A 25,750-nucleotide genomic window follows, 5' to 3' on the forward strand; every position below is an offset into this window, starting at 1 on the left:
GATACAAGAATCAAGGTGCCCTTATTTTTTCATAATATTTTACCGTTACTGAAATTATTATTCTTTCCTTGATACAAGAATCAAGGTGCCCTTATTTTTTCATAATATTTTACCGTTACTGAAATTATTATTCTTGCCTTGATAAAAGAATCATGGTGTCCTTCTTTTTTCATAATATTTTACCATGAATTATTATTCTTGCCTTGATACAAAAAGTGACTGAAATATAATTTAAGTCATATTTTCTCCCATTTTTTTAATGAAATAACCAACCCACGATGGTGACCACCACATCTGACGAAAATGCCATGCTAATATCTGAGGGGCATTACATACTGTATTATTTTCCATCTCAGTCAAACGTTGGGACTTTTCTTCAGTTCCTGTGGTGCTTCAGACAAATTTTCAGATACACCGGAAGCCAATGGCGGTGGTAAAGCGACAGAAAACAATTACTGGATTTTTCAGCAACGATAAAAGTCGACTTTTGTGTCAAGGCAAGAACGACATGTCAAAAAGGACTGGTGTGGTCCTTTAAACTCAACAAGATGTCTGAACACTGAACACTGATCTCTCCACACACAAGCACACATGAACACACACATACATACACACACAACACAATATTCTGCACTCGCTCACACCTAAACGCTCCATACTGTAGGTCACTTTAAACACACAAGAAAAGGACACTTTAAAGGAAGGGAAAAAAGGACACTTTAAGAAAATAACTTGTTGTGATTATTGCATAGTATAGTTAGTATAGCATAGGGACATAGAAGTAAAAACTGTATATTGTATAGGAGTGTACATAGGACCCAGTGCCTTTGAATGATTTATTAACATGTGTATTTTATCATGTTTATTATACTTATTTTATTACTATTTACTATTATTACTATTGTATGTTTGTACAATCGTAGCGGGCATGGCCAACCGCATTTCACTGTATGCCCTGGTATGTATGTGATGAATAAACTCTTGAATTGAATCTTGAAATCTTGTGTCTGATCCACTGACCGTTGTTACGACCCAAGGGCCGGTCCTGCTGACCGGCAGGAGAATAACATTGGACATTGCTCTCCTCCTGACATTGGTCTCCTACCCTCTAGTGGCCAGACTAGCCTATCGGTACAGGTGGCTATTCTACTGTGGTTCCAAGTAATAGACATAAGTGTCTAATTGTTTATTGGCTTGGGCCACTCCTGTCTATGTGTAATGTTACTCCCCTGTTGTTGTTGTTGTTGTTGTTGTTGTTGTTGTTGTTGTTGTTGTGTGTCATTGCAGTAGTGTCTAGTTGTTGTTTAGTTTGTCATTGCTTTACTGTCATTGTGTATGTTGTGATTCTGTGTTGGCCAGGTGTTGTTGATTATTAATTAGTGTGGGTATTTAGGTGTCTTGTCTGTCTTCCCTTCCTTGTGGCGACATTCCTCCAGTATCCTGTGTTGTTCCCGTATCGTGCCTTTGTCCTATCATGTGAGTTTGTCCAGTCAGTGAGATCGTTCTTTTGTTTGTTTTGTGTTCAGTCCGTGTTTGTTACAGAGCCAGCCCGGCTGTGCCTCCTTTGTTTTGATTGTAGTAAATATCCCTTCTTTAAGCTTCACCCCTCGTCTCTACCTCGTTTATTCTCCCTTGTCTGCTAAACTGTGTTCTCTACTTCAATAGTACACCAAGCGTTACAGACCGTGCTGTTTGAAAGATCCTTCATCCAGGGTCTCGTTCCACATCTCTAAAGCCTCCAGGAGCTCCAGAGTCCAGCGTTCAAACACAGCTTCTCTCTCCTCTGGGCTCTTCGACTCCGACGGAGCCGATTTGTTGCGATTCATCTTGTCTAAAATAGATTCATTCAGTTTATGAAAAGGACATGAATCATTTGTAGTGAACAAGATTGATTTAGCACTAATTTCCATCTGTACCTAGTCATCATCATCATCATCATCATCACACCCATACCTTCCAGTGTCTTCTGCAGGTTGCTCAAGTTAATTAGGACAGTAGGATCGTCTATGTTAATCCTCATCAGGGCTACCAGCCTCATCAGAGTAAGGTACACACGTAGGTAACTGTCTGCAGCACCATCAACCTGGCCTGGCACACCTAATACACACACACACAGACACACATGTATTTATTTATTTAACCTTTATTTAACCAGGCAGGTCAATTAAGAACGCATTCATATTTACAATGACAGCCTGGCGAGAGGAGAAAAGGTCCCCTCAAAGGCTAACAGGGAAAAGGGGAAACATATACAAAACACACATCAATATCCGAAATGGATTTATTTATTTATATATATATATATGTGTGTGTGTGTGTGTGTGTGTGTGTGTGTGTGTGTGTGTGTGTGCGCGCGTGAATAACTCCTCGAATTCTTAAGTCCTTAAAATGCAATGCACATACAGTATGCAGAGTATGTATTTATGTATGTAAGCCTGTATATATATATATATATGTATGTGTGTGTATGTATGTATATGTTCAGTATGGAATGTAGACATCTTGTATAACATTTCTCTTTTTCCTTTCATTCTTTTATTTTACCGCTCATCCAGGAAGGCATCAGGCCCTTAACCGTCTCCTCATCAGCCAAGGCACAACCCAGCACACCTACAACACACACACACACACACACACACAAGGGCATCATCATCATCATCATCATCATCATCATCATCATCATCATCATCCTCATCCTCATCCTCATCCTCATCCTCATTCTGATCATCATGTTACTTATTCTGAATAGTAATATGAAGGATAATATGTTGCATAACCCGAAAGCTTTTTGACGAAATGTTAGAACCTGTTGAATAAAATCTGAACTTGTATGTTGAGTCACAGAACGTATAGGGAGATGTAGTGGTTACGTCATTGTGTTTCTGGCCGGTCCATACCCCTCTTGAAATCGCCATGTATTTCCAATGGACCCATTTCTAAATCGTCTCGTTTATCAAAACAAATCAAGCATGAACATTGGCATGGTGTACCTTTCTGTGTGTATTCATCCACAATCCATAGCTCAACATGAAAAAATTCGCAATTAATCCTAAAGGTAGCAAAATAACAACGTTTATGTTTTCGTTCACTGAGGAACTACACTTCTCTCTGGCGCTGCTGATGGCGACAGCACTGAACGACAGGCGTTCTGCTGGTACTGTAAGTGTAGTTCTTTTTTAACGACAAATTGAAAACCTTATAACTACCTTCATTTCAACCAAAAATGCTTAAACAATAATGTTAGTGATAGAAGGGAACTCATTTTGTGCAAAAAATGGAAAGCTTGCCAATGTTCATGAGGCAGAATTGTTACAATAGCTGATAATCCATTTTCCTAATGATAAATCCCTATACGGGTGGACCGCACGGGAAACTAAAGTGACATCAGCCTACACCTCCCTATTCACACACCTCTATTCTGAATTTGTAGTTGCAGAAAAAAAACATGTTGCTCATATACATTTTTCACTTAACTCATTCCCCGCCAACGACGAGTTTACTTGTTATTGGGAGCCAACGCTTGAACGCCAACAACGAGTATACTCATTATTTGATCCTTTTTCCTTTTCTTTCGATATTTGTATTCATTATTCATCCAGGGACCTTGGTGTTACCATAGGGATTAGGGAATGAGTCTGAGATCGCCAAAGTGCAATAGCGGCCGCATCCAGCTAGACGGCGGTATCGAGCACCCTTTGTAACCTTGTATCTTGGCCTGTGTAACGGCCAAATGCCTCAGAGTGGAGCGGTTCTCCCGGTTCCATTGAAGCGCGTCAAATATCCCCGATCCATATGTTGTGGTGGGTTATGCCGTGGACCAATTGGACATCGGATGTACCAGATGGCGATCAAACAATTGGAATATTATTTTTGGAATACTCCCGATCACAGGTAAGGACTATCTGACGTCAATTTTACCTTGATTCTGCAATGCTTTTATACCGATCAGGCTGTTAAGCGTTTTTAGTGTTCAATACGAATGCGTTACTGACAATCAAATAATCATAAACGACCCCTCCCCCCTTTCATGCATTCATGATGACCACAAGTGTAACCATGTCCATCTAACACACACTGTGTAGTGTAACTAACACACACATTGTAGTGTAACCATGTCACACACACTGTGTACAAGCCCAGATTAAGAATTCAGAGGCCTCTGGGCCAGACTCTTGTGGAGGCCCCCATACACACATACTGTACATATGCACGACCGCACAGTGGTGTTTTTTTTATATGTAAAACATTGGTGGGGCAGCCACCAACCAAGGCTAAATACCAGGCAAACTACAGTAATCAAAATTACAGTAATCCTGCTACTGATGCGTTTTTAACACGTCAACAAACAGCTATCCATCGAGAGAGAGAAAGTATAGTTGAGGACTTTTTTTTAAGTATTGAAAATGAATTATATTCCCTGTCTGCCAAAGTTCTTGACAGGGTACCACACAATATATATTATACTTTATTGTTCAGCTAAAAACAACCCTACAAACATCACAAAACAAACTGGTCAGACTACTGCTTGACCTCCTAAAACCCACCTCACCCCTGCCCATTTTGACAACCTAGGATGGCTTAGAGTAGACGACAGAGTACAGCAACTTGCAATGGGCCTGGTCTACAAGATACACTACACCACTAAGATACCCATGTACATGTCGAAATACTTCCCAAAGGTCAGTGAATACCATGACCATACCACGACCACAACACCAGAAGGAGTTCCACAAATCATGTTCAACCCAGATTCGGCTCAAACAAGGGACTAAACACGTTTAGCAATTATGCCACAACAATGTGGAACGCCCTATACAATGTGAATCCCTACCCTCCTTCAAAACCACTCTCAAAGAGCACCTACGGTTGGCTGCAATTAAAAACTGGACCCTGTTTAATGTCCAAACCCCCGCCCCCACCCAACCCCCTCCAATGTACAGTTTATTCCCCTTCGAATGTATATATTTCTGTTTCTCATGATCTATGTCTCTTATACAGTACTGTATATTTGTATGTCATAAATGTATCATAAAACAGTACTGTATAGCTGTATGTCATAAGTGTCATGATTAATTGAAAATGGGGGACCCTGATGTAAACAAGACGAAAGTATTTTTCTGGTCTGCATCCCCATAACAATTGTTTGTATTGAGCCGTACTGTAGTGTACCCATTCTGCAATCTATTAATACAATTTTCAATCAATAGATATTTGTAAGGAACAGCAGTACTGTTAGGCTACTCCTGGCCATTCATCAAGCGAGACATTGCTGATTGTTTATTTATTTTATAAGACAAGACTATGACTACCAACTGCCCAGCCAGCCATGTACCAATCTTGGATGTAATGATAACGTTACCACACTGACTGTATCGATGGCTTTAACTACTGTAGCTACAGTAGCAAGCCAAGTTACTTACTGTTCTTTGTGCAGCAAAATGTTGAACGAAGTTGGAAGTTGTTGCGTCTCCATCTGTGATTTCGACCTGCACGTTTTGCGTACTTCAATTCGTTTTTTGTTGACCACCATGTCGTTTAAGCAAACGAAGCAATCTTTGGTATCATTTCCCACGGGATCCGTCGTTCTTACTTCTTCTCTCGCGCAAATTGATTGGATGCTGTCAGATTGTTTCAAACAAAGTGATAGGATCTTTGAGCCAAGACACAATTTACATTTAACTAAAACGTTATTTTCTTTGTGCTCAACAAAAGACAAATAGTGAGAATATCAAATATCCATGTGTAAAAACTCGACTAGTGGGCGCCGCCATGACAGTTTAGACTGCAGGTAAACAAAACACGCCCACAGCACAGCGTGTCTCGGCAGGTGACACAGGACTCACCCCCTCATTATCAAACACAATCAATCATATTTTCATTTGGAATACAAAAAATTTAATAAAAATAGATAGAGATGAGATGATACTAGTAAGTCACTATAGACGCTGTGAAAGTAAACGCTGGATCTGATTATTATTTTTTGTCTTCGTATTTCTTAATTTTTTTTACTAGTGTAGTGGAGGCCCCCTCGTCACTAGGGGGGGCTCGAGGCCCACAGGCTTGACTGTGTAGTGTAACTAACACACACCTTGTAGTGTAACCATGTCCATCTAACACACATCCTGTAGTGTAACTACACACCTTGTAGTGTAACTAGTAACACACACCTTGTAGTGTAACCATGTCCATCTAACACACAACCTGTAGTGTAACTACACACCTTGTAGTGTAACTAACACACACCTTGTAGTGACTGTGTAACTACACACCTTGTAGTATAACTAACACACACCTTGTAGTGTAACCATGTCCATCTAACACACACCCTGTAGTGTAACTACACACCTTGTAGTGTAACTAACACACACCTTGTAGTGACTGTGTAACTACACACCTTGCAGTGTAACTAACACACACCTTGTAGTGCAACCATGTCCATCTCCGGTCTCTCCTCTTTCAGTTCTCCTGCCTCGTAGACGCTGCCAAGACGAGACGTGTTGATGAAGAGACCCAGCTCTGTGAAGCCAGCCTCGTGAGGAGTCACCTCAAACCATTTACCTGAGAGAGAGAGAGAGAGAGAGAGAGAGAGAGAGAGAGAGAGAGAGAGAGAGAGAGAGAGAGAGAGAGAGAGAGAGACACCTCAAACCATTTACCGTAGAGAGAGAGAGAGAGACTTCAAACCATTTACCTGAGAGAGAGACACCTCAAACCATTTACCTTAGATAGAGAGAGAGAGACTTCAAACCATTTACATTAGAGAGAGAGAGAGAGAGAGAGAGAGAGAGGGAGAGAGAGAGAGAGAGAGAGAGAGATAGAGAGAGACCTCAAACCATTTACCTGAGAAAGAGAGAGAGAGAGACCTCAAACCATTTACCTGAGAGAGAGAGAGAGAGAGAGAGAGAGAGAGAGAGAGAGAGAGAGAGAGAGAGAGAGAGAGAGAGAGAGAGAGAGAGAGAGCGAGAGAGAGAGAGAGAGAGAGAGCATGCGGTAAAATGTAAAATGAGTTGTGATAAAATGAGAGATGAGATTAGATTAGAAGATAACTTAAAATCTGTTGATAAAATAAGAGATGAGATGAGATTAGATTATATAAAGTAAAATTTGTTGAGATAAAATGAGAGATGAGATTAGATAGAATGATCAAATTAGATTAGATGAAATAAGACCTCAAACATATGTGATATGTAGTCCAGTTATGCTGCTCTGATTAAAGGCTATGTTAAAGTGGTATGTGATCCAATTATGCTGCTCTGATAAAGGGGCATGTTAAAGTGGTATGTGGTCCAGTTATGCTGCTCCTATAAAGGTTCATGTTAAAGTGGTATGTGGTCCAGTTATGCTGCTCTGATAAAGGGGCATGTTAAAGTGGTATGTGGTCCAGTTATGCTTCTCTGATAAAGGTTCATGTTAAAGTGGTATGTGGTCCAGTTATTCTGCTCTGATTAAAGGTTATGTTAAAGTGGTATGTGGTCCAGTTATGCTGCTCTGATTAAAGGTTATGTTAAAGTGGTATGTGGTCCAGTTATGCTGCTCTGATTAAAGGTTATGTTAAAGTGGTATGTGGTCCAGTTATGCTGCTCTGATTAAAGGTTATGTTAAAGTGGTATGTGGTCCAGTTATGCTGCTCTGATAAAGGGTCATGTTAAAGTGGTATGTGGTCCAGTTATGCTGCTCTGATAAAGGGTTGTGTTAAAGTGGTATGTGGTCCAGTTATGCTTCTCTGATAAAGGTTCATGTTAAAGTGGTATGTGGTCCAGTTATTCTGCTCTGATTAAAGGTTATGTTAAAGTGGTATGTGGTCCAGTTATGCTGCTCTGATAAAGGTTCATGTTAAAGTGGTATGTGGTCCAGTTATGCTGCTCTGATTAAAGGTTATGTTAAAGTGGTATGTGGTCCAGTTATGCTGCTCTGATTAAAGGTTATGTTAAAGTGGTATGTGGTCCAGTTATGCTGCTCTGATTAAAGGTTATGTTAAAGTGGTATGTGGTCCAGTTATGCTGCTCTGATTAAAGGTTATGTTAAAGTGGTATGTGGTCCAGTTATGCTGCTCTGATTAAAGGTTATGTTAAAGTGGTATGTGGTCCAGTTATGCTGCTCTGATTAAAGGTTATGTTAAAGTGGTATGTGGTCCAGTTATGCTGCTCTGATTAAAGGTTATGTTAAAGTGGTATGTGGTCCAGTTATGCTGCTCTGATAAAGGGTCATGTTAAAGTGGTATGTGGTCCAGTTATGCTGCTCTGATAAAGGGTTGTGTTAAAGTGGTATGTGGTCCAGTTATGCTGCTCTGATAAAGGGTCGCGTTAAAGTGGTATGCAGTCCAGTTATGCTGCTCTGATAAAGGGTCGCGTTAAAGTGGTATGTGGTCCAGTTATGCTGCTCTGATAAAGGGTCACGTTAAAGTGGTATGTGGGCCAGGTATGCTGCTCTGATAAAGGGTCATGTTAAAGTGGTATGTGATCCAGTTATGCTGCTCTGATTACATTCTCTTGAAGTTGTCAGGCTTAGATAATCTTCCATGAATGTGTGTTTTCTATGCAAAATAATTTTCTTCAAAGTAACTAGTAACTAATGGGTTCAGATAAATGTTGTGGAGTAAAAAGTTCAATATTTCCATTGAAATGTAGTGGAGTAAAGGTACAAAGTTCCTTAAAATTAAAATACTCAAGTGAAGTGCAAGTACCTCACATCTTGAGTACAAAACCTGAGTATAAATACTTTGTATCCTTCTGCCACTGCAAATACTTATATTTGTACTTTGAAGGGTTCAGTGAATCTAAACCTGGTATGTTCTGGCTAGCGCCACCATAGCATTCTGAAGTATTATCATGTTTGCTTGTTTGTGCGTCTGTACCTTCGATGGGCCCATTTGAGTAACAGTGTTTCTCAATAGCACAGTAGATGGGGTAAGGATTGGTGGCGTTCCTGTTGGCCTCATCAGAAAGGTGCCGTAGGTCCATCTGACAAAAAAGAGACAATGGCATCATGTAGGTCAAATTACAGTCCAGTCTGTAAATCTGATTCCAGGGATTCTTCAGTCAGATTAGTTACAGTCAGACAAGAAGATAGATACCAATTTCCAAGCTAGCCTATCTTAACACAATGAATGGAAGGCTAGTGGTCCTTATCCGCTCCCATTCATTTGTGCTAAGCTAGACTAACTTGCAGCCGGATAGCTTCTTACTGAATACACAGAGAGTGTTGTGAAGGGCCAGATTAACACTGAGAATCTATGTTTTATTGTTTTATATAACTTGTATATTATTTATATATATAAGCTATATCCCTTTAAGCCTCCGTTTGAATCATAGTATTATTCGCTTTCCTCATTGGATAATGCCCTTGACGTTCGCGGTGCCAAGGACCGCGCCCCTGAGTCAGGTTCAAAGGCGAGTCTGGACAAGTTGGGACATGCCTGGTGCCGGCGCATTGATTCCAGACAAGAGCTGAGGCTGGGCACTAGAAAGCCCTCTAAGTATATATATCGGGGAAGGCGCGAACAGTAGCAGTTCGGTGAAACAGTGTCAGATCTAATGCAGTAACGTGAAGTTCGTCTAAGCAAGCAGTGTACGTCTAAGTAGCAGTTGTATTAAGTAACGTCAAGTTCGACCTAACTTAGTGTGAAGTAAAGAGTCGTCATTTAGTGTGAATCGTATTACAGCAGTTCGTTCGGTGTGCAGCATTAACAAGCAGTTCGTTCGTGTAGTAACTAGTGTAAACCTTAGCAAGTGTGTGTGGACTTAGTAATTAGTGCCAGCACACGAGGAGGGCCTAGTCGCAGAACTATTGGACATGTGCATATTGGAACCTACCGCGGCGATATTGTAGAACCATTATTGGTTGGATTATAGTGATTGTGGAACGTACTACCGTGGAGAAGAGCATCGTTAATACCCACTGTCGTTTGGATTTAACTACCTTGAAGATCTTACCTCGGGCTAGCTTCGAGGACGAAGCTGGCTGGCTATCATCATTGCTATCGAGCATTGGATTACAGCTATTACCTTGCTACTGAGCACTTGGATTATAAGGACCGGATCCGTATGAGAACCCCTTTTCTTCAAGTGAACAGACTGAGTATCCGTGCCTTCTTCCTTCTCCTGGAGCTTACAACTCTGGGAGGATATCACCTGTCTCCAGCGGTACCCTCGTTTGCCCCCCTATATTGCCATCCCATGCCAGGCGGCGTTTGGTCTAGTATACCCAGCTTAGGAATTATTCATTCCCACTGACTTTGCTACTCACTGACTTTCTCATATTATTCGCCATAAAAGAGCGACTAAGTAATTCCCATTTTGTATATTGCTGCATAATAATAAATACTATAAATGATATTTCCTTGTCACCGTGCCATCTATTCTGAGTGTCTGCCATATAATAACTGTACTGTCTGGCAAGTAATAATAATAATAAGTAGTAGTGGTTTAATCTATCACAATCTTTAATACAGTCAGGGTTTTGTAACCCCTCAGTTACAATTGGTCCTTCGAGCCGGAGGGTATCAGTAATCTTAATCATATTAATAGTGATATGGCCAGCGGCGGACACTCTCCAAACGGCTCTCCCAAACTATCGCGCCCTAGGCGCCAACGTCAGCCCCCTCCACAATTGGAGGACTACGCTTTCGTTTTACCTCCTAGCTTATCTAAAAAGACGTTAAGCACGGATAAAACTAATAGTTTAAGCATGCCCAATCCTATCGACTTGTCGGCCCCACTAGTAGAGACCCCAGCGGGTTCAAACGAAACTGACTTAGCTCACGGGGGGGGGACAAGCGGGACATGACGTGACTATGCCCAAAGACCACAGCGCCACCGAGATGGACCTCGGAGCGCCAGAGGATAAAGACAGCGCCACCGAGATGGACCTCGGAACGCAAGAGGATAAAGAGCGCGCACCCGAGATAGACCTCGGCGCGCACCAAAGAGAAGAGTACCGCGTCTCAGAGATGGACCTCGGAGCGCGGGAGAAGATAAGAAGCAGCGCCCTCGAGATGGACCTCGGCGCGCGTAAAGAGAACAGGTCAACGCCAAGTCCTGTCAACGCCAGATCACCCTCATCAGCGTCATCCCCAAGCGAGGCCGACCAGAGACTAGCGCAAGCCCTGATCGCCACGCTGACAGCTTCAACCGAAAGAGACCGCCTCCAGGGTGAGCGAGACCGTCTCCAAGCGCAACAACAGAGTGAGCGAGAACACATCAGACTGGAAGAGAGGCGCCTCCAGGTTGAAGAAAACATCCAGCGAGACCGCACCAACGCGCAACGCGATGCACAGCGCGACGCCGCCAATGCACAGCGCAAGGCGGAACGAGACCGCGCCAATGCACAGCGCGCCGCCGCCAATGCACAGCGCGAGGCAGAGCGAGACCGTCTGCAGGCGCAAATGATGGAGCTAACGCTCCAAAGGGTGACTCCCCACTCCTCCACCCGGAGCTCCCGGAGATCATCACGACACGGGTCGAGGGCACCTTCCCCTCCCCGACCAATCTACACAGGACCCAGCAAGCAGGAAGAACCTGCTTACGTCGCCGAGTCCTCTCCCCGACCAATCTGCACGGGACCCAGCCAACGGGAAGAACCTACCTACGTCGCCGAGAAACTAACCAAGAGACTTCAAGACCTAGCGGAGGACGAGGGAGGACATCAAGTCCCCACGCACAAACCCATCTCGGACCAGGAGGAACAGTACAGCCCCAACCTCAGCCCCGAGACGCTGTGTTACGAACCCCCGACCCAACCCAGGGGTGAGTTTGATCAACAGTCAGCACCGAGGAACAGTACCTGGGGGCCCAGCCTCTGGTTCCCACCCAGCACTAACCCACGACCCCCCGTACGGGGAGACTCGCCAAGGAGGCCTCTCCCCCTACGCGCATCGGTGTCCCAGCCATCCATGGCATCTTACATTGGGACACCCACATTCCCAGACTTTACGCGTGAGGACAGAGCACAGTATACTGAACTACGCATGTGTTTAGAGACTATTATGTCCGAAGTACAGGACGAGTCCTACAAATATGCCATCCTCCTCAAGCACCTGAAAGTACCCAGAGCGCACAACATAGCACTGGCATATGCTAACTCAAGAACCCCCTATTCTGATGCCCTGGTGGCCCTCGACGCGCGCTATGGACGCGTATGGGACTATGTAATTCAAGAAATACGGGAGATCGACCGCCTCCCCCCAGCTAAAGACAATAGAGCCCTAGATGACTTATCTATAAAAGTACAATCCCTGGTAGGGATGCTCGGGTCACAGAAGGAGAAGGGAAGACATGAACTATATGCCAATTCCAACATGGAGCGGATACTGGAGAAGCTCCCCCAAGCCCGTCAAGAACGCTTTCGGCGGCAGAGAGACCACCGTGACCCCCACGGCCCAGCACCATCCCTCCTAGACCTTGCTGACTTCCTAGCCAGGGAGGTCAGCAGTCTACGAATAGACACGTTCGCGTGGGGTGGCTCTAACCCTAAAGATGGACCGAGAAGGTTCAACGACAACCGCCGGTCCGTGACCGTGATGCACCAGGCCGAGGCTGTGTCACGGCAGACGAGCCACAACCCCCACGCCAAGGAGAAATGGAAGGCCGCCTGTCAGTACTGTGACAGTGAACACCAGCTGTCACAGTGCGACGCCTTCAAAGGACTGACTACAGCCAAAATAGGTCAGTGGCTTAGGGATAACCGCCGCTGCTTCCACTGCGCGCGCGGCCACATGGCAGCAGAATGCTGCCTTAAGAAAAGGTGCGGCAAGTGTGACGGCGCCCACCTAGAAGTCCTGCATGAGAACAACAAACGCCCACCAGGAAACCAAAGTAGGCCCATCACGGTGATGTACCAGGCTGAGTCGGTGTCACCACAGACCAGTCTTGACCCCCCCCCCCTGGTGTACTGACTGCCGCAGCGGACACTGGGAGTCACGGTGCTACGCGTACCAGGCCGAGTCGGTGTCACCACAGACAAGTCACAACGCCCCCTCCACAGAGGAATGGAATATCTATCTGACACAGAAGAGTCACAACCCCCCCGCCAAAGAGGAATGGAAGATCGCATGTTATTACTGCCACAGAGGACACTGGCTGGCACAGTGCGACGCGTTCCAGGGACTGACCATCGCCGAAATGGATCAGTGGATTGAGGCTGACCCCCCAGACGCCACTTACCGCGAATCACTGTGCGAGGCCCCCAAGCGGAGATTAGCCCTACAAGGCAACTCACCAACAGAAGTGCTCCACATCGACCCCACGTATAGTGGGAGCCCCTGAGTACTCATCAAGGTGGTCAGAGTGCTCCTGAGCTACGAGGACAAGGTCCTCGACACCTACGCCGTCCTCGACGATGGGTCAGAAAAGACTCTCCTCCTCGCTTCCGCCGCAACCCAGTTGGGTCTGCGGGGTACCGAAGAAACAATGACAGTCCGTACCATTCGGCGAGACCTAAAAACAATAAAGGGTGAAAACGTCTCATTCACAATAGCAGCGGTCGAGCAGCCCGAGAAGCGGTACAGCATCACCAAGGCGTTCACAAGCGACGACATAGGTCTGTCAAGCTACGACTACCCCATCCCACAGCTGATGGAGAAGTACGCGCACCTACGCAGACTGCCTATACCGCTCATCGACGGCGCCACACCGACCCTGCTCATAGGCTCCGACCACGCGGACCTCATTGTCCCAATCGAGGCGGCCCACATCGGACCCAAAGGATGCCCAGCCGCGGTTAAGACCCGACTGGGGTGGACGCTCCAGGGCCCCCTCTACGGACCTGCCAGCCAACCAACGTCCACACGCTGCCTTTACACAAAGGTGAGCAACACAGGCCACTCTCTCGTACAGCCCGTTGAGAGGCTATGGACATTAGACGCGATGCCTGTGAGAGAACCGTGGGCTCAAGAAGAGGGAGTTCCGAACTCCACCCCCCTCAGCTACGCTCCAAGCGACGTAGCTGACCTCGAACCCAGCACCCCAAACTACCTCTTGATGGTGCGGCCGGACCCGGCCCCTCCTCAGGCGGTGTACAGACAGGACGACAGGAACGGACGGAGGATGTGGAGACACAACCAAGCACAGATCGACCAGTCTCAGGCCCGCTTCCTCCTACGCTACCTACCATCCCTTCCCGCCCGTCAGAAGTAGGGTTGGGCATCGTTTGGATTTGAACGATTCCGGTTCCGATTCCGATTCTCCATATCGATTCCTGTTCTAAACGATTCTCGATTCCGATTCTTTGAGGTGCAGGTCAAAACAGGTCACAGCTTATTTCGAAGGAGATTTTTATTTTTATTTTTTATTTCAAAATGAAAATCATACTATTCACATTTTCAGTTGACTTGATACAGTTTAATTTGGTTGCTGTACTGTAACTAGGGTATTAATTAACAAAGTAAAAAGAAAAAAAAAAAAAAATCGAAATTTAGAATCGAAATTCAAATATGTTACTTCCGGTTCCAGAACCGGAAGTTAGGAACCGGTTCCTATTAGAACCGGTTTTCGGTGCCCAACCCTAGTCAGAAGTGGGTAAAGGACAGGGACAACCTGAAGGTGGACACAGTCGTAATGATAATAGACCAGTCACTACCCCGAGCTACGTGGCCGGCCGGCCGCGTGAGCAGAGTGATTACTGGTGCCGATGGGAAGGTCAGAGCGGCAGAAGTCATAGTCCAAGGGCGGACTTACACCCGACCTGTGGCGAAGCTGATAGAGTTGCCGGAGATCCCTGACTCCCCTGATGACGTCCATGACCCACTGACTTTGTAGATTGCCCTACTCCTCACAACAAGTATGGAGAAGTTGACTGGACCATTAATCTGTCTCCCTTTACTAATTAGGTGCGGACTAATTAGGAGGCGGCTGTTGTGAAGGGCCAGATTAACACTGAGAATCTACGTTTTATTGTTTTATATAACTTGTATATTATTTATATATATAAGCTATATCCCTTTAAGCCTCCGTTTGAATCATAGTATTATTCGCTTTCCTCATTGGATAATGCCCTTGACGTTCGCGGCGCCAAGGACCGCGCCCCTGAGTCAGGTTCAAAGGCGAGTCTGGACAAGTTGGGACATGCCTGGTGCCGGCGCATTGATTCCAGACAAGAGCTGAGGCTGGGCACTAGAAAGCCCTCTAAGTATATATATCGGGGAAGGCGCGAACAGTAGCAGTTCGGTGAAACAGTGTCAGATCTAATGCAGTAACGTGAAGTTCGTCTAAGCAAGCGGTGTACGTCTAAGTAGCAGTTGTATTAAGTAACGTCAAGTTCGACCTAACTTAGTGTGAAGTAAAGAGTCGTCATTTAGTGTGAATCGTATTACAGCAGTTCGTTCGGTGTGCAGCATTAACAAGCAGTTCGTTCGTGTAGTAACTAGTGTAAACCTTAGCAAGTGTGTGTGGACTTAGTAATTAGTGCCAGCACACGAGGAGGGCCTAGTCGCAGAACTATTGGACATGTGCATATTGGAACCTACCGCGGCGATATTGTAGAACCATTATTGGTTGGATTATAGTGATTGTGGAACGTACTACCGTGGAGAAGAGCATCGTTAATACCCACTGTCGTTTAGATTTAACTACCTTGAAGATCTTACCTCGGGCTAGCTTCGAGGACGAAGCTGGCTGGCTATCATCATTGCTATCGAGCATTGGATTACAGCTATTACCTTGCTACTGAGCACTTGGATTATAAGGACCGGATCCGTATGAGAACCCCTTTTCTTCAAGTGAACAGACTGAGTATCCGTGCCTTCTTCCTTCTCCTGGAGCTTACAACTCTGGGAGGATATCACCTGTCTCCAGCGGTACCCTCGTTTGCCCCCCTATATTGCCATCCCACGCCAGGCGGCGTTTGGTCTAGTATACCCAGCTTAGGAATTATTCATTCCCACTGACTTTGCTACTCACTGACTTTCTCATATTATTCGCCATAAAAGAGCGACTAAGTAATTCCCATTTTGTATATTGCTGCATAATAATAAATACTATAAATGATATTTCCTTGTCACCGTGCCGTCTATTCTGAGTGTCTGCCATATAATAACTGTACTGTCTGGCAAGTAATAATAATAATAAGTAGTAGTGGTTTAATCTATCACAATCTTTAATACAGTCAGGGTTTTGTAACCCCTCAGTTACAGAGAGGAAATGCATTTCTCATAATATTGCTGTGTTCCTTTAAGTGCAGACTTTCAGCTAAATTTGAGGATGTTTATGTCCATGTGTAGGAATGTTAGCCTTTTTATACATAGTTCTCCCATTTTAGGGGACCAAAATTATAAATAATCAGGAATTCCAATAGTCATTAATTGATTGGCTGTACATCCTTTGCAATCAATCACTGCCTGAAGTCTGCAACCCCTTAAGCATTAATTTATTAAATGATTTAGTCTTTCCTGCTAACAAAGCAGAGACCAAATCCTGTCGATACTTGATTCGATTTTAGTTGTACAGTGCAGGGGCGGGGCTAGGGGGTGGCTACTTGGGCTCAAGCCCCGAATGTTTTCTGAAAAGCCCTGAATATATTTTCAAAAAAAAAGAAAACAAAATTATAATATATATAATAATATATATATATATATTTTTTTTTGTGACAATTAATCATTGTTACATGAAAATATGTTTGCACCAGATTTAGCAGAAGCTAATTTCCATTTGTAGTCTATCCAGCTACTAACTGTATTTGAGTGAGTTAAGTCTTGGTGTTATGGTAGACTCAGACCTAAGCTTTAAATCACAATCAACAAGTTGACAAAAACATAATTCTTCCACCTTAGAAACATAGCTTTTGAGATCTCAGACCCATCCCCAGTGATAACACAGGCTGCCGGCATGTCTTTATGAATGGAAATATCTAATAAAAGAAACAACGATGAAAACCCGACTATACTCTGGTTTTCGGGGGTCCTGGCGCTCAACGTTCGGCGAGTTAACCCTAGATCCTAATATGAAAAACAATGTGATTTAATGTTCTATGTCTTACCTTGACTTTGTCTATTTTACTGCTATCTATTTTATGCTTTATGTCTGCACTTTATGCATTGCTCTTGATCTGCCAATGTTGTGCTCATTTTATGCCTGTCTTTTTGTACTGCTGTGAAGCACTTTGAGCTGCAATTCTTGTATGAAAGGTGCTATACAAACAGTGTATTATTATTATTATTATTATTATTATTATTATTATTATTATTATTATTATTATTATTATTATTATTATTATTATTATTATTATTATTATTATTATTATTATTATTAATTATTATAGTTTGCTTCATTAATTAAAGGGTGTGAACTAGTGCCTTTTGTCTGCTTTAAGGTGGTGGTATAAGTTAAAGGTTGTGGTGTCGAAGTAAAAAAAATCCGTGCCCGCTTGCGCGGGCACCTATCTGGGCTAAGCCCCGGATCTCCTACAATCCTAAATCCGCCCCTGGTACAGTGGACTCTCCATCACAATACTCAAACACGATATGATATGTATTTTACATTATTTTGTCCAGAAGACATAAATCATCAAGTGAAAGTACAGATACATTACATTTCTGTGACTTTTCCATGTAACAATTTTACTATGGACGTTGATGGAGAAACCAGACAGGAGAAAGTCACTGACCCGTAAATGTCTGAGCCCCCCTCCCACCCACCCGCCTCCTCCTAATGTACAGTTCCCTACTTCCCTCCCCCTCGTATGTATATATTTACTGTTAGGATCTGTTTAACAGTACTGTATATTTGCATATCTTGTATGTCACAAATGTAACAGTACTGTATATCTGTATGTCATGTATGTCATAAATGTCATGTTTAGATTAGATTATTAGATTAGATTCGTATATCTGTATAGTGTATATCTCTATGTTGTGTATGTCATAAATGTCATTATGAATTGAAAATGGGGGACCCTGATGTAAACAAGATGAAAGTCTTTCTCTGGTCTGCATCCCCTTAACAATTGTGTGTATTGAGCTGTACTGTACTGTATTGTACCCATTCTGCAATCTGTTAATAAAATGTTCAATCAATCAATCACATGCCAGTGCCAAATTTTGTGTAAATTCGATCTGAATCAGGACCCATCTGTAAAACAGGAATAAACAAACAGTATTTACTTGCTTCATGATGCCAGCGGCCGTGATCACTCCCCAGATGTGGGTCAGGGAGAAGTCCTCCCCCTTGGCCCTCACCTTCAGCCAGGCTACAGCCTCCTCCAGGCCCACCCCTGGTCCCGATAGTCTGGACAACATGGTGTCCATGTCGGAGCCCCACTCTGAATCACTGTACAGCATGGGCATGGACCTGCCGGAGGGGGAGGGAGAGAGGGGGGCGGGAGGGAGAGGCAGAGAGAGAGGGATGGAGAGAGGGGGGCGGGAGGGTAGAGGCAGAGAGAGGAGGGGAAGGGAGAGAGGGGGGCGGGAGGGAGAGGCAGAGAGAGAGGGATGGAGAGAGAGAGGGGGGCGGGAGGGAGAGGCAGAGAGAGGAGGGGGAGGGAGAGAGGGGGGCGGGAGGGAGAGGCAGAGAGAAGAGGGGGAGGTAGAGGCAGAGAGAGAGGGATGGAGAGAGAGAGGTGGGCGGGAGGGAGAGGCAGAGAGAGGAGGGGGAGGGAGAGGCAGAGAGAGAGGGATGGAGAGAGAGAGGGGGGCGGGAGGGAGAGGCAGAGAGAGGAGGGGGAGGGAGAGGCAGAGAGAGAGGAGGGGGAGGGAGAGATAGGGACATTCAGCACAGAGGAGAAAGATGTGTCTTGGGGTAATTTAGGATACACAATATTATTTGGAAATTGTAAAGGTTTGAGTGAGATATATATATATATAGAGAGAGAGAGAGAGAGAGAGAGAGAGAGAGAGAGAGAGAGAGAGAGAGAGAGAGAGAGAGAGAGAGAGAGAGAGAGAGAGAGAGAGAGAGAGAGAGAGAGAGAGAGAGAGAGAGAGAGAGAGAGAGAGCAAGTCTGTTTAGTTTGAGAATGTTGAGCATGCATACATGTGTGTGTGTGTGTGTGTGTGTGCGTGCGTGCGTGCGTGCGTGCGTGCGTGCGTGCGTGTGTGCGTGTGCGTGCGTGCGTGCGTGTGTGCGTGTGCGTGCGTGTGTGTGTGTGTATCTACCATGTGGAGCCTGAGACTCCGGCCATATAGAGCAGTGTGTCCAGCAGGTCATCTTGTCCCATCTGATAGAGGGAGCCCATGACAGCCACTGCTGCTCTCTGTCCTCCACCTGACGCCAGCAGGGCGATGTGGGGCACAGACTCCTGCCGTGGGGGTGGGCGGACAGATACAGAGAGACAGAGACAGAGATACAGAGATACACAGAGATACAGATACAGAGATATAGATACAGATAGAGATACAGATACAGAGATACAGAGATATAGATACAGAGATATAGATACAGAGATATAGATACAGATAGAGATACAGGAACCACCAAGATATCGAAATACTTCCCAAAGGTCAGTGAATTCCACGACCACAACACCAGAGGGAGTTCCACAAATGATGTTCAACCCAGATTCGGCTCAAACAAGGGACTAAACATGTTTAGCAAATATGCTACAACAATGTGGAACGCCCTACCCACAGCCACAAAATAATGTGAATCCCTACCCTCCTTCAAAACCGCTCTCAAAGAGCACCTACGGGAGGCTGCAATTCGAAACTGGCCCCGGTAAATGTCCAAACCCGCCTAACCACCCACCCACCCAACCCCCTCCAATGTACAGTTTCTTCCCCCTCTAATGTATATATACAGTATTTTCTTTTAGGATCTCTGTCTCTTAAACAGTACTGTATATTTGTATATCTTGTATGTCATAAATGTCTGGATGTAACAGTACTGTATACAGGGCCGCCTCAGGGGGTGTGCGAGCAGTGCGGTCGCACAGGGCCTCGCAGGAAGGGGGGCCTCGCACAAAAAAAAATACAAAATATATATATATATATTTTTTTTGCGAGGCCCCCCTTCCCGCGAGGCCCTTTTTCATCACAGACCTAAAATCTAGTTTTGCTTATATGCTTATATATTTCACATTAGACACGTTTGTAGAATGTGTCTGACTTGTTCCTGGCTCTGCGGCTCTGCAGATACACTATTGGAGCTCTGAGGCTCTGCAGCAGATATACTATTGGTTTCAACGAAGGGAGGGGTTACATGTGTACAGTCGGCCGGCGTTTGTCAGCTGCGTCTGACTATTTCGCGCGTGCAGCATTGGAGGTTATGCCAGCCAAGACGAAGAGGACGGTCGTTCGGCAGATGGACTGAAGATGAAAGTTGTTGCATGTTAGAAAGTTCAGTCAGGCTAGCCATGTCGGCTTAGCTAAAGGCAGGGACAGCTAGTTAGCTTTAGCTACGTTATAATATTGAGTGCTAACGTGTGGTTCAGTCGGGATAGCCATGTCGGCTAGTAGCTTAGCTAAAGGCTAACTAGCGTTAGCTAACGCTAGCTATCGAGTGCTAACGTGTGGTTCAGTCGGGCTAGCCATGTCGGCTAGTAGCTTAGCTAAAGGCTAACTAGCGTTAGCTACATTAGCAAGTGCTAACGTGTGGTTCAGTCGGGCTAGCCATGTCGGCTAGTAGCTTAGCTAAAGGCTAACTAGCGTTAGCTACATTAGCGAGTGCTAACGTGTGGTTCAGTCGGGCTAGCCATGTCGGCTAGTAGCTTAGCTAAAGGCTAACTGGCGTTAGCTAACGCTAGCTAACTAGGCATGGCAACAACCAGGACCACCTGAAGCTTTTTAAGAAGGAGGTGATGAACTACAGACAGACGAGGCACAAGATCGTGGTCCTCTTCATGGCGGCCTGCATGGCTCCACCCCACCTGGCCATCATCACCACGTGAGAGAGGGGAAAACAAATGCACGTCACAAATGATGGATTCAGTTCACCTCCAATACCTGTTATTATCCTTGTCACATTTTCACCCTCTCTCTCTCTTCTCTCTCTCTCTCTCTCTCTCTCTCTCAATTCAATTCAAATGGGCTTTATTGACATGGGAAACATACGTTTACATTGCCAAAGCCAAACAAAACAAAACAATCAAACAGATAAAACAAAAGAAATCAGTACATTACAGAAGGAATTTCTTGTACAGTCTTTATGGTGGTTGTATTCCGTTGGATGTCCTTTTCTTGTCACAGCAGCTCACAAATCTGGCTGCTGTGTTTGCACATTCTTGTATTTCTCCCAGTAGGTATGGGAGTTTTGAGTTATTGTCCATGTTTTCAAAGTCTCTTTGGGTGTTTGCAATTTGTGGGAAGTATATGTCTCTGATGTCTTGGTATAGTGGGCAGGTTGTTAAGAAGGGAAGCTCGGTTTCCACCTCATCTTGTGTGCAGTGGGTGCATAGTCTGTCTTCGCTTGGGAGCCAGGTCTGCCTATGGCGGCCTTTCTCGATGGCTAGGCTGTGCTCGCTGAGTCTGTACCTAGTCCTGTGTTCTGAGCTGTCTGCTGAGCTGTGTTCTGCATGTGTTCTCTGTTCTGAGCTGTGTTCTGAGATGTGTTCTGAGCTGTGTTCTCTGTTCTGAGCTGTGTTCTGAGCTGTGTGCTGAGCTGTGTTCTGTGTTCTGAGCTGTGTTCTGAGCTGTGTGCTGAGCTGTGTTCTGCATGTGTTCTGAGGTGTCCTGTGTTCTGAGCTGTGTTCTGAGCTGTGTGCTGAGCTGTGTTCTGTGCTGTGTTCTGCATGTGTTCCGTGTTCTGAGCTGTGTTCTGAGATGTGTTCTGAGCTGTGTTCTGTGCTGTGTTCTGAGATGTGTTCTCTGTTCTGAGCTGTGTTCTATGCTGTGTTGTGTTCTGAGCTGTGTTCTGAGCTTATATAGTGCTTTTACTAACTATATTATATTTCTCTCTCCTCTGGTCAGGGGCATTGCCGGGTCTGTGCAGCGATAACACTGTATATTGACTGTAGAACGGGAGCTCTCTCTCGCTCTCTCGCTCTCTCTCTCTCTCTCTTGCTATATGTTGACTGTATCATGCCAAGCCTCGGCAGCGCTATTATTTAAGAATATGTTGACTGTATAAAAAAAAAAAAAAAAAAAAAAAAAAAATATAATGTAATTTTATTTTTTTTATTACCTTTAGGGGGGGGAGGGTCACGTTTAAATCTCGCACAGGGCCTCGCATTTCTCCCAGGCGGCCCTGACTGTATATCTGTATGTCGTGTATGTCATAAATGTCATGATGAATTGAAAATGGGGGACCCTGATGTAAACAAGACGAAAGTCTTTCTCTGGGTCTGCAACCCCTTAACAATTGTGTGCATTGAGCCGTACTGTATTGTACCCATTCTGCAATCTGTTAATACAATTTTCAATCAATCAATCAATCAATCAATCAATTGAGGAACATGAAGGTTTCTTCTAACCAGAGTACAGTTAATTCCCAGTCTGCAGAGTCCCTCCAGAACAATCTGTTTCCTCTTCAGAATGAACTCCTGCTCACCAGCACACAGGGAGTGGGACTGGTTGGAATACCGAGGGGGGGAATTAAAGACGCACACACAGACACACACACACACACACACACACACACACACACACACACACACACACACACACACACACACACACACACACACACACACACACACACACACACACACACACACACACACACACACACACACACACACACACACACACACACACACACACACACACACACACACACACACACACACACACACACACACACACACACACACACTTAAGGAACACGCCGACATTATGGGAAATGCGCTTACCGTTTTCTCCAGAGTCAGACAAGAAGATAGATACCAATTTTCTCTCTGTGTGTTCAGTAGACATCTTTCTGGCTGCAAGCTAGCCTATAGCTTAGCACAAGCGGAAACGGTCCACTAGCCTCCATTGTCTATGTAGCAGCCCCAGAATTGTACATCCCAGTGACATCACAGATTGAAGGGTTCCCTCTCCGAGTCCGATGTCTAGATTTAGGTGAGAGTGGTGCGCATTCACAAACACAGACTTAGCCTTATACGATAATTGCCGAAGTAACTTTTCAAGATTTTTGGAATAGAAGAAAAGAAGAATTTTCCAGCAAATGTGTACACGTTTTTAATTAATATTTTGAAAATAAGTTCCACAAGGTGTATCAACAAGTTTGCAAAAATACAAAAACACAACAACCCTTGCGTAAAACAAAATAAGGTGACTTTTAAACAAAATTATGACGTGACTTTTTTCCCTCATACATACATACATGTCATACGCTAAGGCAGTTGTTATACTTGCCTAAGTCATGCGATCGCAGTCTGTGTATGTAACGTTAAAATGCACAAGTCACACGAGTGAGTTAGGCAGATGGGGATTTTTGAATGTAATAAGCGTTCTGATTGGCTGAGCACTAAGCCAGGGTAATGCAGCAGTGTGAGGAGAGTACAGTTAGGCAGAAATCTCAATTTGGCCAACAAATTACTTTTGGCAATTATCGTATGAGGCTAACTATATGTGAACTCTTAAAATGTGTGGCGTTCCCCTTTGAATGACCTTGAACACCCAGCCTTCTGCAGGCTTAAGTCTGTTTCAGCAACATAACGTACTTTAAAGGTCTAATTAAAGGTCTAATCAGTGATGCAATGGACCTGTCTCAAAACCCTGCCCCTTTTCTTGATCCTCCAATCACAACTGTCGCTTACCTCGGACAAACTTGGTTTGTCCGAGGTAAGCGACAGTTGTGATTGGAGGATCAAGAAAAGGGGCAGGGTTTTGAGACAGGTCAATTGTAAACAAATGGGCAGCCCTTACAACCAACAATAGGAAATAGAAATAGAGACATGCTTTCATTCTGTAGTAGATTGTCTGAGCTCTTGATACAAGGACTAACACGAGACAACATGTTAATGTCAGTTATTCATATGAACTAGTACATAGTTTAATCACCTGTACATATATCTGATTAGCACTACACGCATTAGTACTCATTTGTATATTTTGTATACCCAGTTTAATCACCTGTACACATTGTATATTGCAGTTGCACTTTACTGCTATACATTTGCACTCTGGTTAGATGCCAAACTTATTTTCCGTTGTACTGTACTTGTGCTGTATAATGACAATACATTTTGAACCTCTTCCAGAATGTGTGAGAGAATACCTCCCACCAACGGATTGTGGCTTTAAAACCCTAATCAGTGTGTGTATTGCTGATTAAACAAATACCATGAACCTCCTTTACCTTGGGTGCTTGTGGCGACGCCTCCTCCATGTTCTCCACAGGTCCACCTGACAGTCCTGTCATTAAGAAACACAGAAAGCTCACTGTCCCGCCTGCACTGATACACCGCATGGTTGACATACTTCAAACGAGAAGTGAGAGAACTAGGAAGTAAAGGAAGCTCCGAATCGGTGTGTCTGTTTGTCTTCCTTATGTATGGGTGAAAACTTCCTGATTTCTTTCTTTGTTTTAGATTTTAAAAGTTCCTCCTTTAGGGGGGGATCAGTCAGAGAGACTGAATCACGCATGTATTACATGCAGAGTTGGTCTTATACTCAGACGATTTGCTGCAAGACTTTCTGGGGCTCTTGGAACACACACACACACACACACACACACACACACACACACACACACACACACACACACACACACACACACACACACACACAGGATGACACGCATGCACGCACACATATACACACACACACAGGGGCGTAGCTGGGGGGGGGGTAGCTTATGATGATTTCAAGGGCCCAGCACCGGGGGGGGGGCGCAACTTTTTTTTTCTTTCTTTTTACTAGACATCACTCAGGTGTATTATTGATGCTCTCATTGATACTATGTTTGTTATTGAAGTGTGTGTGTGTGTGTGTGTGTGTGTGTGTGTGTGTGTGTGTGTGTGTGTGTGTGTGTGTGTGTGTGTGTGTGTGTGTGTGTGTGTGTGTGTGTGTGTGTGTGTGTGTGTGTGTGTGTGTGTGTGTGTGTGTGTGATATATAGAGAGAGAGGGGGGGCTTTGGTAGACTATTGCATTGGTCCATTCATTGAAGATGAACGCAATGAGACATCCTTTACTACAGTAGGCTCACCCACCAACAGTGCAGGTGCTGAACTGCTGATCCGAATGTATAGGTAAAAACCATATTATGCGTTTTCATCAATAAAAAAATGGCAAAAAAAATGTCCGCTGACGCGCACTCGCATTCACTGGGGGCCTACAAATACATTATTTCATGGGGCCCAGAATCTGGAGCTACACCCCTGCACACACATGTGGAAACGTGGAAACAATTACTCACACTAACATAATACACTGGGTCTGCCAGTTAATCACTCAATTAGCAGATCATAGGCCAGTTGTAACACATGCCCCAGTTTCAGGCAAATCAAAACAATCCAAATTATGTTTGTTATTGAAGTGTGTGTGTGTGTGTGTGTGTGTGTGTGTGTGTGTGTGTGTGTGTGTGTGTGTGTGTGTGTGTGTGTGTGTGTGTGTGTGTGTGTGTGTGTGTGTGTGTGTGTGTGTGTGTGTGTGTGTGTGTGTGAGTGTGTGATATATATAGAGAGAGGGGGGGCTTTGGTAGACTATTGCATTGGTCCATTCATTGAAGATGAACGCAATGAGACATCCTTTACTACAGTAGGCTCACCCACCAACAGTGCAGGTGCTGAACTGCTGATCCGAATGTATAGGTAAAAACCATATTATGCGTTTTCATCAATAAAAAAATGGCCAAAAAAATTCCTCTCGCGCGCTAACGCGCACTCGCATTCACTGGGGGCCTACAAATACATTCTTTCATGGGGCCCAGAATCTGGAGCTACACCCCTG

The 25,750-nt window shown here is 44.6% G+C and overlaps 1 protein-coding gene across 3 annotated transcripts in view; it reads right to left on the minus strand.

Moving 5' to 3' along the window:
* LOC311241244 (cytosolic phospholipase A2 gamma-like) overlaps positions 1 to 25,750 on the minus strand; it is a 75,167-nt gene that overhangs the window by 28,486 nt on the left and 20,931 nt on the right. Inside the window, exons 2-10 of one of the 3 annotated variants that reach the window (XM_084330003.1) lie at positions 24,159 to 24,214; positions 22,327 to 22,422; positions 19,076 to 19,218; positions 18,089 to 18,275; positions 8,852 to 8,957; positions 6,418 to 6,558; positions 2,545 to 2,610; positions 1,954 to 2,097; positions 1,685 to 1,831 (exon numbers count right to left, since the gene is read on the minus strand). In XM_084330003.1, the coding sequence (XP_084186129.1) occupies positions 1,685 to 1,831; positions 1,954 to 2,097; positions 2,545 to 2,610; positions 6,418 to 6,558; positions 8,852 to 8,957; positions 18,089 to 18,275; positions 19,076 to 19,218; positions 22,327 to 22,422; positions 24,159 to 24,188 (1,060 nt within the window). In that variant the 5' untranslated portion in view covers positions 24,189 to 24,214. Of the gene's footprint in view, positions 1 to 1,684; positions 1,832 to 1,953; positions 2,098 to 2,544; positions 2,611 to 6,417; positions 6,559 to 8,851; positions 8,958 to 18,088; positions 18,276 to 19,075; positions 19,219 to 22,326; positions 22,423 to 24,158; positions 24,459 to 25,750 lie in introns of those variants that run through there. The other 2 variants (XM_084330002.1, XM_084330004.1) reach the window with 2 other exon arrangements.

The sequence above is a fragment of the Notolepis coatsorum genome (assembly GCF_963971535.1).
Source record: "Notolepis coatsorum genome assembly, chromosome: 14".
In the NCBI taxonomy this organism is placed as follows: domain Eukaryota; kingdom Metazoa; phylum Chordata; class Actinopteri; order Aulopiformes; family Paralepididae; genus Notolepis; species Notolepis coatsorum.